Consider the following 13159-nt stretch of genomic DNA (forward strand, 5'->3'; position numbering starts at 1 on the left):
ATGATCAGAAAATCAGCAAATATCAGCAAATAATTAATGATTACAATGGCTATTTTTTATAGCCATTTTTATAGAAAACTAGACATTTCTAAACATTGGAACACCAATAATACTTCGGACGGGATTCTGACATGCATCTTATGAACTTGTTTAAATTAACAGATCACAACCATCATTCAGGTTTACAGTGCACCTGAAAAGAAGCATTTTCAGCCATTGTTTCAAAGCAGCCGTTGTTTCAAATAGTGCTTCAGTACCAGCTGTGAGCGAGTCAAAGGTGACTGTGTCAGGGGAAAAACTCCCTAGATGGCAGGTTTGATAAGCAAGAGACTGTCAGAGGAACCAAGACTCTGCTTCAGAAACAAAAGCGTCTCTCCTCTCAGTAGAGAGTGAATCCTGCAGTCACTGAAGGAAGGTTATTCTAGCACATATCTCTGTCTTAACCACAATAAACCAGCTAAAAATCAATGTCAATATTGTGCTGAGAACTATTTAATCTTCCTTGGCACTGATAGTTTTTCAAAACAGTGCCTTTAGAAAGCATTCACCGATTTCTCATTCTGCTGAGCTGCAAAGTCATATTAAAGCACATCCAAATGGGATTTCTGGAGATTTCCTGCAGAATTGTTCTGCAATGATGAAATTAAACAGAGTTAGGGCTGCACGATTAATCGAAATAAGTTAAAAATCGGTATACTGCTAAGTGTTATTAAATTGCAAAGATTGTGATTAAATAAATATGTTGCAGAGGAAAGTGCATCCTGCAGTTTTCGTTCAAAATAACAGTTTAATGATGATTTGACATTTAAAAATGAAGACATTAAGACAGTAATAGTTTTTTTGTTAAATTATACATTTTAATATATTTATTTCTTATTTTAAAGTGAAATATTACAATAGTAATGTTTCCTATTTGTTATATTTTTATTTAGTAATAAGCAATCATCCATTAATTTATTAAATAAAATAAATTCCTTCAATTTTGCAGCCCTAGATGGAATATTAAGTTGCGTTTCATATAAACATCCTTAATCAATGCATTTTGCATTATGCATTAGGCACACCTGTTTCCCTTTATTATCCAATCCATATTCAGTTGCTGTCAAATGCGCAATAAATATCACCTTGTTTGCCATTGTGAAGTCTATATAAAAAAAAGTAGGTTGTTCTTGACCTCACAAAGAAAAACGAGCAGCCCGTAGAACTTCAAGATTAAGTTATTAGGAGAAAAAAATTAGAGAATGTGATAGAGATTGCTATCATTTTGGCTCTTCCTTTGAGCACTGTGATGCACTGTAGCAAAATGGAAAAAATGGCACAGAAACATCTAAGATCAGTCCATCCTACCAAATTGAGCAACTGAACAAGAGGAGCAATTGTTAAAGAAATGAACAAGACAGCAGATACAACCCTGACAGAAGTGCACAACTTATTGGATGAAATGAGAGAAACTATCCCGACATCACCAATCGTCCCAACACTTTAAAAGATATTCTCGTCAAGAGCGGCTAGAACGAAGTGACTTCTGGGAGAGGCTAACATTAAGTCGAACCTGAAGTTTGCAACACGGCACCTGACAAAACCGGCAATCTTTTGCAGCCTGATGGCACTAACTCTGAGCATTCTGGTCTGAAAGTGAAGTATATATATTTAGTGCAAAGCAAACCGCCCACGAAACACCATTCTGAACCAACCAGCATGATGGTCAGCAAACTCAGGGCAAACTCATCCTCCAGCAGCACAATGACCTCAAGCACAGCAAAAAGTATGGCTCGGCTTCAAAACACACTGTATACTGGAGCTGAATCACTGCTGACTGCCTACGGTTACAAACTAGAGCTGTCATACTCTAAGAAGTATAAACAGGTCAGTTTTATTCCACAAGAATGCATTAAACTCACGAAAAGTGACGAAGACAGTAAATATATTGTTAAAAGTATATATTTCTGTTCTTTTGAACTTTGCATTCATCAAAGAATCCTGAAAAAAATTTATCACAATTTCCACAAAAATGTGAAGCGGCACAACTGATTTCTGAGGGATCATGTGTCACTGAAGACTGAAGACTAATGATGCTGAAAATTCAGCTTTGCATCACAGGAATAAATTACATTTTAAAACATATTCAAATAGAAAATAGTTACTTTAATTTGTAATAATATTTCACAACATGAATGTTTTTCCAGTATTACTGATCAAATAAATGCAGCCTTGGTGAGCACAAGAGACTTCCTTCAAAAACATTAAGATTAAATCTTACTGAACACCAATGTTGGTGCAGACAGCACACAAAATATTGGGGAAATAGCCAATTTATGATTGAAGTAACAAAAATTAAAATCTTCAATATTTTGTCCAACCATTATTTTTTTGTATATAAAATATTAAAGGAATATTCCAGGTTAAGCTCAAGCAACATAATCTTGATTAACACAAAAAATAATTAAGACTCATAACTAAAAAAAGCGAAAATCTAGGTTACATGAGGTACTTACAACGAAAGTGGGGGCCAATTTTTCATTTTTTATTACTGCAACAAAGTTGCGAAATTGGATATAACTTTACATAAAAAATCTTCATGTTAACATGCATATTGTTTACTTTTTAAAGAAAATCTAAATCAGACAAAATTATTTTTACTTTTTTACAAAAGCCAGATTTACTAAGAGTTTGCGCCAATCCAAACTCTCTTTTGCTATTAAAAACTACTGTCAGAATTTACTAAATGAAAAGGTGTGAACCTTGTTGCAAATGCATTTGTAGGTGTTCCCATTTCAGATGCAAAATTTATAAGAAGAGACTACTTAAATGATTAATGCAAGGTGATTTATTAAGGTTAGCCGTAGTGAATTTACTGGTATTTGTGTCATTATTTAACACCCAAAAAAACATGCCATTTTGCACCCGTGCTGTTAGTAGATTACACGCACCTTATGTTTGTTTTCACTAACCTCATTACATTGTATTCCGGAACTGCTGTCTCCACAAAGAATCCTCAAAAATATCACCAAATGCAGCTGTCTATCTTGGAAGCACATCTATGATGCATTAAAATGCTGACTATGTAGATGGCTCAAGAGATTTTGAAACAGAGCCTATTAAATAGTTTGACAAAAGGTTAGTATTCCGGAAAGGCCCAGCTAGACTTCACAGGCTTCAATCCAATTGAATTGGTGGTATGACTTGCTGAAATTGCAGTCCACTGATGCGCTACATCTAATTTGGAGAAAATTATTTTAGCATTAAAATCAGGAGGTGTAGCAGGAAAAAATTCAAAGGAATTCAGCGGAGAAAGTGCTTTCCGCAGGCCTTGAATGTCAGCCGCCACCATTGTTGAGTAAAATTCTTGAATATAATTAAACCAAGAGAAGATAAATAAAAGTCTGCTTTAAACATCGGAATGAAAACTCACATACACACACTTCAGCCTCAAAGTTCTTCAGAACAGTCATCCTCACTTTTCTGAGTGCGATGTGCTTTCCTGAATCTGATGTAAGACATTCCAAACCCCGGGAGGATGAGGATGAAGGGATTTTTACAAGGCGTTTATTTGAAATTCGAACACTTTTGTGCCTGTGAGGCAGCGTTTTTTCTAACTGCTGTAGCTCAACATTTTCTCTGATGCAAAATTTCATCTAATGCCTCCAATCACCTAGTTTCTGAGAATTACCATGATGAAATCCTGTTGACAGCACTGAAGTGTCACAGACAAAGACAGCAATCAGCTAGCTGTTATTTCAGCCACACTCTATACTCCAGCATCTCTGTTTCTGTGTATTTATGTAAGTGCTGAGTAAGACTTATCAACAATGTGTATAATTATTTTGTGTAGGTGCTTGTAATTGCAAGTGATGCTTGCTAAAGCAAAGTCCACTCATTTATCTTTCTTTTTCAGTCATGTTAAAGGATAAGTTCACTCCAGAATTAAAATTTCCTGATAATTCACTCACCCCTATGTCATCCAAGATGTTCTTTCTTTCTTCAGTCAAAAAGAAATTAAGGTTTTTGAGGAAAACAATGAGTTGAAGGTCCAAACTGCAGTTTCAATGCAGCTTCAAAGGGCTCTACATGACAAATAAGGGTCTTATTTAGCAAAACGATTGATCATTTTCTAAAAAAAAGTAAAATTTATATACTTTTTAACCACAAATGCTTGTCTTGCGCTAGCTCCGCATCCACAACTTCATGCATTACATTTAGTAATCATGCTGGAATGGCCACGCGTGATGTAGGTGTAAGTACCGACTCAGTGTTTATAAAGCAAATGTGCAAAAAAAGTCAAACGAGCTTTACAAAAAAGGTTAAATAATGATGTTGGACGATTTTAAAGTTGGAGGAGAAAATCAGATGGAGTTTTTCTGCCTACACTATCTTTTGAACCATAGTACATAGATGAAGAACTAACCACACGTGACCTTTCCAATATGATTATGTAATGTGTGAAGTCGTAGACGCACATTGCAGATCTAGTGCAAGACGAGCATTTGTGGTTAGAAAATTACGAAACGTTTCACTAGACAAGACCCTTATTCCTCAGCTGGGATCGTGTAGAACCCTCTGAAGCTGCAAAACATGTTTTTTGAACAAATGTAGTGTCTAGATGGACTAATGTGGGTAGTGTTCAGTCTTTATACATCATTATACATTATTTGAAAGCTGAATAAGTAAGCTTTCCATTGATGTATGATTTGTTTGGATAGGACAATATTTGCCAAAATACAACTATTTGGAAATCTGGAATCTGAGGGTGCAAACAAATCAAAATATTGAGAAAATCGCCTTTAAAGTTGTCCATATTAAGTTCTTAGCAATGCATATTACTAATCAAAAATATATTTTAAATATATATAAATATATATGATGTATTTGCGGTAGGAAATTTACAAAAAATCTTCATGGAATATGATCTTTACTTAATATCCTAATGATTTTTGGCATAAAAGAAAAATCAATCATTTTGACCCATACAATGTATTGTTGGCTACAAATATACCTGTACTACTTATGACTAGTTTTGTGGTCCAGGGTCGCATATATGATATATAATTCAACCTACTTAACAACTGCTAAAATTAAATTTGCATTTATTCTACATATTTATATATGCATATAATAATTTGAAAATAAACCTTCACAGCTCATAATTATTCTCAGAATTGTGTGTTTGTATTGCAGTTCTGAGTTCACATCAGAAGTCATTTTTTTATCCCGTGGTGGAAACAAGCTTCCATAAATACAAAGCAAACACTACAAAACTTTTCAGTACATATTTACTGTCTTTGATTAACAGTTATGTCTAACAGTTTATTATCAGAACTGTTAAATAGAAACAGCAAATGAATGCAGAGAATGGGAGCTCAATGCACTCAGGTGTTAGTGTTCTCAGCACTATCAAAATAAAAGGCCCGCTTCCAACACATTGCCAAACAGAAAACTAATCGGCTGATGTCGATAATTCAAAAATCCCAAATATCAACCAATATATTGGCCATGGCAATATATCAGTCAACCACTGAAAGTGGGTGGCACATTGGATGCAATAGACCAGGGGTGCCCAAACTCGGTCCTGGAGGGTCGGTGTCCTGTAGAGTTTAGCTCCAACTTCCCTTAACACACCTGCCTGGAAGTTTCTAGCATGCCTAGTAAGAGCTTGATTAGCTGGTGTGTCTAAGTGGGGTTGGAGCTAAACTCTGCAGGACACCGGCCCTCCAGGACCGAGTTTGGGCACCCACTGCAATAGACAGACAACAGTGACTAAAATTCATCATCGCTATACACCTGTATGAGATTCAGAGTTACAACTGACCTTCCACTTTGATCTGGTTTCTCATGCAGGAAGGACAAGGCAAGATGCTGAACTCCTCAGCCTGGTGCATGGAGTAATCTGTGCTGGCCACCACGATCCTGTCACCGAATGTCCAACCCTCAGGTTCGTCCGCGAGCTCCAGAATACTGCAGTTAGACAAGGTGTCTATGGAGATGGAGGCCTGCGGACGCACTGTTGAAGGACACAACGCACACATATTCAGCATGCACATATGGTCAATAACTGTCATGCCCTGTAAAGATTTATATGCATTGTTAGTCTAATCTGATCTGAGATCCATTAAAGATGCATGAAACACATGTGTGTGCATGAGCTGCATTTAATCTTACATTGCATTTTATACATGACCAGTCAAAAGATGATTGAAGCATTTCTCCTGAGCCAAAATCTTTTGATCTGGTTTATAATTAAATGATTGATAGATGAATTTTACTCATAAATTAAATCCAGACATTTAACAAAAGTTAAGTCATTGTGAGACACATGATGCCATATTTTACATGCCAACATTAATGAGAACATTATTCTTACATTTATGCATTTGGCAGGTGCTTTTATTCAAAGCATCTTACAGTTCATTCAAGCAATACATTTCATATGTGTTTCTTAGGAATCAAACTAAGGATCTTAAAGTTGTTAGGGCATCTTTTATTTATTTAATAAACACACTAAATCCAAAGTAATGCATTTTGAAAGTATGATTAATCATATTTTATATCATGCATTCCTTGTTATGCATGAGAAAATACATAAAATAAAGTTCATGCAATGGCCACAGTCTGTCATAATGTGACAAGGATTCTTCAAAATGTCTTTCAAAGCGAAGACAACCAGATGAAGGATTTACTTGTAATCAGTCGGAGAAACTTTGAAGCTACGTGGCAGCATGTTAGCAATTATACGAATGGCATATTATCAACTAGCCTGTGCTGAATTTGCAGACAGGCAGTGGTTTGGATTAACACAAACCAATTTCAACCAATAAACAAAATGTTTTGATCCATTTTGGGAAAATGAAACCCTGAAACATGTGACTGAAGAATCCAATACTTCGGGCATTTCTGTGACTCCTGAGTTCAATCATTGACAGGAGGAGAGCAAAATGTGTCACTTATAGGATTTGTCCTGCAATCTGAGAGAGCATTTTAACTTGATTGACAATAAAATGTCAGTTTTGGTGCACTCATGCACTCCAGATTATGTTTAGCGGAATAAAATCAATGTGGAAAAAATTATAAAGTAGAGCGGAAGTATATTTCTGAAGCTTTCCCATCCATTTTTGTCTAAATATAGGCTGCAAAGTGCACTCTTTATTCGACAAGTGTAAAAGCCCAAGTTGGCTGCAAACAGCTGACATTTAGCAGAAATTGTCTGAGAGGCCTGACACGAGCTGTTGAGGTGGAAGTCATCGCAAATCACTTATGAAGGACGTGTTTACAAAACTCTTGCTACTTTTGACAGAAATTACTTCTGAAATCCAACATCAACATCTTGAAGTAAACATCAAACGCCATGTGCAAACCATATCATTCATGCATTCTGACATGTTTATGCAAAAGCAGGACATTTAATAATAATAATAATAATAATAAAAAAATGTAGGATGGGACTTTGATCCATCAAGAAAAGTATGAATACTTTTAGAAAATCTTTAACACAATAAAACCAAAGGCGCAGAAAAAATGCATCTTAGATCTTAGAATCTATAAATACGAAAGATTTCCATTGACGTCATATTACGGTTTGCAGCTGCAGTGGTGTGATTGTTGCTAATGAGTGATGAAAGTCTCAAGTACAAGTAACTGTCAAGTGTGGAGGTAGTGTTTTATTTTATTAATTTATTAACTTTATTTTGTGATTTGATTAACTTAATTTAATCTGTACGAGGCTATTATCATCCATCCTACCCACGTTTTTGGCTTCGTGATAAGACGCTTTATCCAGGCAGTGAAGTTTAGCACAGGGAGCTGCTCGGAAAAAGATAAGCGCTAAGACAATTCATTTTTAATGACGAGGATGAGAGGAACAGAGAGTGGGCGCAATCCCACAAAACTGCCCAAAATATGGAACACACGTTCCTCATGCTATCCCACAGACCAGTGCTGTCTTAGACAACTGTCTGTCTGCTCAAAAATAAATTATTAAGGCACATATCATGACTGTTAAACAGAATAAAACAGATGGGAAATATATGAAGAGTTCAGATGCAAAAGCCTCTAAATCCATCTGACGTATTTCTTTAAAATGAGCATTTCTTTCTGGCTACTTTGTATAAGTTTTCTATGTAAGTACTGGTACTTCTGATTGGGCTGAGGCTGGAGTTTAGCGAGTTTGAAGTAAAAGTATTTGATGGACGTATAATATGTGTCGAGAGCATTCACTCAGTATCATTATCTCATTTTTGACCGAGATGGCTTTTAGCTGGTTTTGCATCTGAACTTTTTATATGTTGATCAAATAACTGCAGCCTTGGTGAGCATTAAAGACTTTTTAAAGGGGTCATCGGATTCCCATTTTCCACATTTATGTGGAATAAATGTCAGTGCATTTATGTAGATCAGGAGGCGCATTCCCTTCACAGACAAATGTAATCCACTGCATCTTCAGCGGCTCAGATGTCGGGAGTAAATGACGACCACTATGTTCATTATTACATCCAGCAACACAACACCTCAATCCCTCGATCGGAGATATTCTTGTCTAACTTACATCCCTGCTCTGGCATCGAAACAATGGATGTCGGACTGTTACAGCTGTTGTAAGGCGGGTCTGAGGTAAGATGCTCATGTCAATCAACTATCGTGGGTGCGGTTGAGAATTTACAGATGAATGTAAAACCACTGCATGAATTTTTATCATTGTAGGGTAGATTTGTACATACACTGCCAGCACACATTAATGATCATGTAAAAGTGAACTTTGCATCCGATGACCCCTTTAAAGCAAAATTTCTCATTTTAATTTAGTCGTTGATGTACTTCGATTTCATGCACTAAATTACCTACAACTACACTCTAAAAATATTTTGAATTTTGCACTCATCTGCACATTGCGTTATGTTTTAGGGTTAACGGAAATATCTGTAAAATAAAATTAATATGTAGTATTATTATTTGTAAAATCAATATTTCACATAAAAGACGTTTACATATAGTCCACAAGAGAAAATAATAGCTGAATTCATAAAAATGACCCTGTTCAAAAGTTTACATACACTTGATTCTTAATATTGTGTTGTTACCTGGATGATCCACAGCTGTTTTTCTTGTTTAGTGATAGTTGTTCATGAGTCCCTTGTTTTTCCTGAACAGTTAAACTGCCTGCTGTTCTTCAGAAAAATCCTTCAGGTCCCACAAATTCTTAGTTTTTTCAGCATTTTTGTGTATTTGAACCCTTTACAGCAGTGACTGTATGATTTTGAGATCCATCTTTTCACACTGAGGACAACTGAGGGACTCATATGGAACTATGACAGAAGGTTCAAACGCTCACTGATGCTTCAGAAGGAAACACGATGCATTAAGAACCAGGGGTTAAAACTTTTGGAAGTTGAAGATCAGGGTAAATTTGACTTATTTTGTCTTCTAGGAAACACGTATCTTCTGTAGCTTCTGAATGGGCAGTACTAAGTTTAAAAAAATATGATATTTAAGCAAAATAAGAAAAATGCACACATCCTCATTCCATTCAAAAGTTTTCACCCCCCAGCTCTTAATGCATCGTGTTTCCCTCCATCAGTGACCTCAGTCCCTCAGTTGTCCTCAGTGTAAAAAGATGGATCTCAAAATCATACAGTCATTGTTGGAAAAGGTTCAAATACACAAAAATGCTAAAACACCAAATAATTTGTGGGACCTGAAGGATTTTTCTGAAGAACAGCAGGCAATTTAATTGTTCAGGACAAACAAGGGACTCATGAACAACTATCGCTAAACAATAAAAAACAGCTGTGGGTCATTCAGGTAACAACACAGTATTTAGAATCAAGCGTATGTAAACTTTTGGACAGCGTAACTTTTATAAATTCAATGTGATATCTTATTTAGGTCAGTACAAAATAAAAAATAACATGCATTCACTTACTTATGGGAAAGTATTTTTTAAAACGTAACTGCAAACGTTTGAGACAAAGGAAAGCAGCTGTGCTATTTGACCCTGTGCACAGAGAGCTATGCATGCTGCTCCTATTCACTTTCATTATATGCAAAAGAGCAGCTTGAGGTAAATCTCTAATTGTGTTCCATGAAACAAGGGTTACAAAGGTTTGGAGTGACATGTGGTTGAGTAACTGACTGATAGAAAAGTGTTTCTCCGGAAGCGAAGAGCAAAATGCTTCAAACATACCGAGCTTGCCGCACAGGAAACGCACGCGGTAGTTGTGGCAAATCCCATCCACCTGCTCTTTGTTGAGGCATACAAAGCCATAGTTTCTGTCAAACTTGGAGAAGACTTCTCCTGTCATGTTGGCAGGGATGCCGTCAAGAGTTTCAGCCTGAAGGCAAAGAAAGACATTTTTAAATACAGTGAAACCATTCTCTCACATACACGTTTGGGTCAGTATGGGTTTTTAAAAGCGAAAATAATAGTTTTATTCAACAGGAATGCATTGAATTGATCAAAATTTGACAGTAAATAGTTTTATAATTTCACAAAAGATGTCTGTTTCAAATAACGTCTATTCTTTTGAACTTTCATGTTATTAAAGAATCTTGAATAATGAAAAACTTTAAGCAGCACAACTGTTTCAACATTGATAAAAATAAGAAATGTTTCTTGAGCAGGAAATCAGCATATTAGTATGATTTCTGAAGAATCGTGACATTAAAGGCAGCTTTGATCACAGAAATATATTACATTTTAAAATATATTTAAATAGAAATCAGTTATTTTAAATTGTAATAATATGTCACAATTTTACTGTTTTTACACTATTTATTTCTTTATTAATATATATATATATATATATATATATATTTTTTTTTTTGATCAAATAAATGCAGCCTTGCTAAGTAAAAGTTGTTGTTGTTTTTTTTTTTTAATTAAAATGACCACAAACTTTTGAATGGTAATGTGTATAAAAGGATGTGATTTATTTAAGTATGCACAATATGTTGGTCAATATTAGCATTTTTTAAAATGTAATTGGATCATTTTATTTTTTATTATTTCACATTTTAATCGATGAACTTTTATTCTATGCCATTGTTTCTACTTTGCTGTACACTGTAAGGGTTTAATGCATGATTATACTTACAAAAAACAGTATTTTGTGGTTAAAAAACATGCACATTTTTTATTAATACTGACCACCATATTGATTATTGGCCATAACATAATATGTGAAAATTTAACGTTTTGTAAAAATAGAAGCATTTACTAACTACACTCTCAGACAAAAAGTACAAAACTGTCACTTAGGTGTTACCCTAAGGTACAATAGCTAACATCTTTACCCCTAAAAGGTGCATATTAGTGCTTTAAAAGTGCATATTAGTATGTGAAGTATACACATTAGCAACTAGTGACAGTTTCGTACCTTTTTCAGATGTATGTAGTAAGCAAAAAGTTAGTATTCATTTGTTTACCTCAATATCAAGGGGGGTTACTGCACAGACGCTCTGGAAAAGCTTTGTGAAGGTCGGTCAGCTTCTCCCAGTCACCTGACCCCCTCTCGTCATCACGGTCAAACCATTCAGTCCATTCGGCCTCTAAAAAAAAAAAAATCACACAAACAGACACACCGATTAAAGCTCTGTCACTCCTCCAGCGCTGCCCGGCAGACAGGCTCTGTGTAGATATTAGTCTCATTTACATCTTTAATCTTCCTGTTTTGCAATTCCGCCTGTCAAAGCCTATTTATGCAGAGATAATTGCAGTTCGCCCTCCCTGTTTTGCCGTCTGCATTGCCAGACCTACAGGGAATTCAGCCTACTTTTGGTGCATTGCATTCAAATCAAACCAAACATAATAAAAAGACAACTCTGCCATGCAGTCGAAAAGAAGTTCCTCTTTCGCTCTCCGCTTTAGGATCAGGGCAGAAATCTCAAGTGTTCAAGCTGTTCAGAGGATACTTGAAAATGATTAGCAGTTATGACAAATTATAAAGAGCCCTTCAATAAAAAACAGCTCTCAGAATCCACTCCAAGAGTGTGGTGGAACATTTACTGTGTATATGAACATGTGAGAAGTGAATTGGTGTCATACTGTAGTGTGTGTTGTGTATTAAGTGACCCACTACTTGTAAAATCACTTTTACATTTTCTGTGTAAATTAATATATGTGGTTACAACATATATACAATCTCAATAATAAAATATGTATGCAAACATAAATAACAAAATATCTATATGATGATTTTTTTGTATTATATGTAGCAACCATATGTCAACAATATATATTTTATTTATTTACGTAACTTTATATACAACATATATACACAAACGTGTATGTTTATACATGTTTTTGTAAATTTACAAAATGCTTGTCTATCTTTTATATTTACTTATATAATATCAATATGTATTGACAGGGTAATTTATTTATTATTTGCATATGGAAAGTAGCAGTTGATTGTGATGTACTACTAGTTATTTTCTTTTAAATTAGAGGAAAATTTATGATATGTTGGATACACAAAAAAAATTCAACACATTGAATTGAATGTAACACTTTAAAGTAGAAAAACTGTAAAAATAAATAAATAAATAAATAAATAAATAAAACAATAAAAATAGAAAAAAATTATTATTTATGTAAAAACATACTGCAATAATCTTTATTATTAATAACTTTCAAAAATAACTTTTTAGTCTACCAACTTCCTGTTTTAATCTGAAATACATACACACAAAAGGAAATTATTATCTCAATATAACAACTTTTACCCATTTGAGAGTGTTTTTTTATTTATTCTATAGAAAATATATAAAAAATATTTGTAATAAATGTAATTTTTTTTACAATATTATTATTATTGCTGCAATATTAATATTAATTTTACAATATTATTTTAATACATTTAATACAAAATATATTTTAATAAAATATGAATTTACATACAAGAATTTAATTTAATTTTATTAAATTTACATATTATATTATATAAATATAATGTTAATATGCTATGTTATTGTTATTCTTCAAACAGACAAAATGAGAGAATTCTATTAATAATAATTTCAGAAGAATTCCAGAATAACCATTAAAGACCCAATAAAAAAAAAAACACAACGACCATGGCTGCCCTGTGTTGGCATATTTCTTATTAAAACCGGAAGCTGGGGCAAAACGGCTTGTGTAAAGCCAGTATCCTTCAGCAAGAATGTATTAAAA

General features: G+C 34.4%; 1 protein-coding gene across 1 annotated transcript in view; it reads right to left on the minus strand.

Moving 5' to 3' along the window:
- The window catches only part of LOC127167970 (cell migration-inducing and hyaluronan-binding protein-like), a 137888-nt gene that overhangs the window by 53625 nt on the left and 71104 nt on the right, over positions 1 to 13159 (minus strand). The window contains 4 exon segments of the mRNA XM_051114411.1: positions 5807 to 5998; positions 10172 to 10319; positions 11413 to 11427; positions 11429 to 11535. Coding sequence (XP_050970368.1) covers positions 5807 to 5998; positions 10172 to 10319; positions 11413 to 11427; positions 11429 to 11535 — 462 coding nt within the window.

This window comes from Labeo rohita, chromosome 7 (assembly GCF_022985175.1).
Source record: "Labeo rohita strain BAU-BD-2019 chromosome 7, IGBB_LRoh.1.0, whole genome shotgun sequence".
NCBI lineage: Eukaryota > Metazoa > Chordata > Actinopteri > Cypriniformes > Cyprinidae > Labeo > Labeo rohita.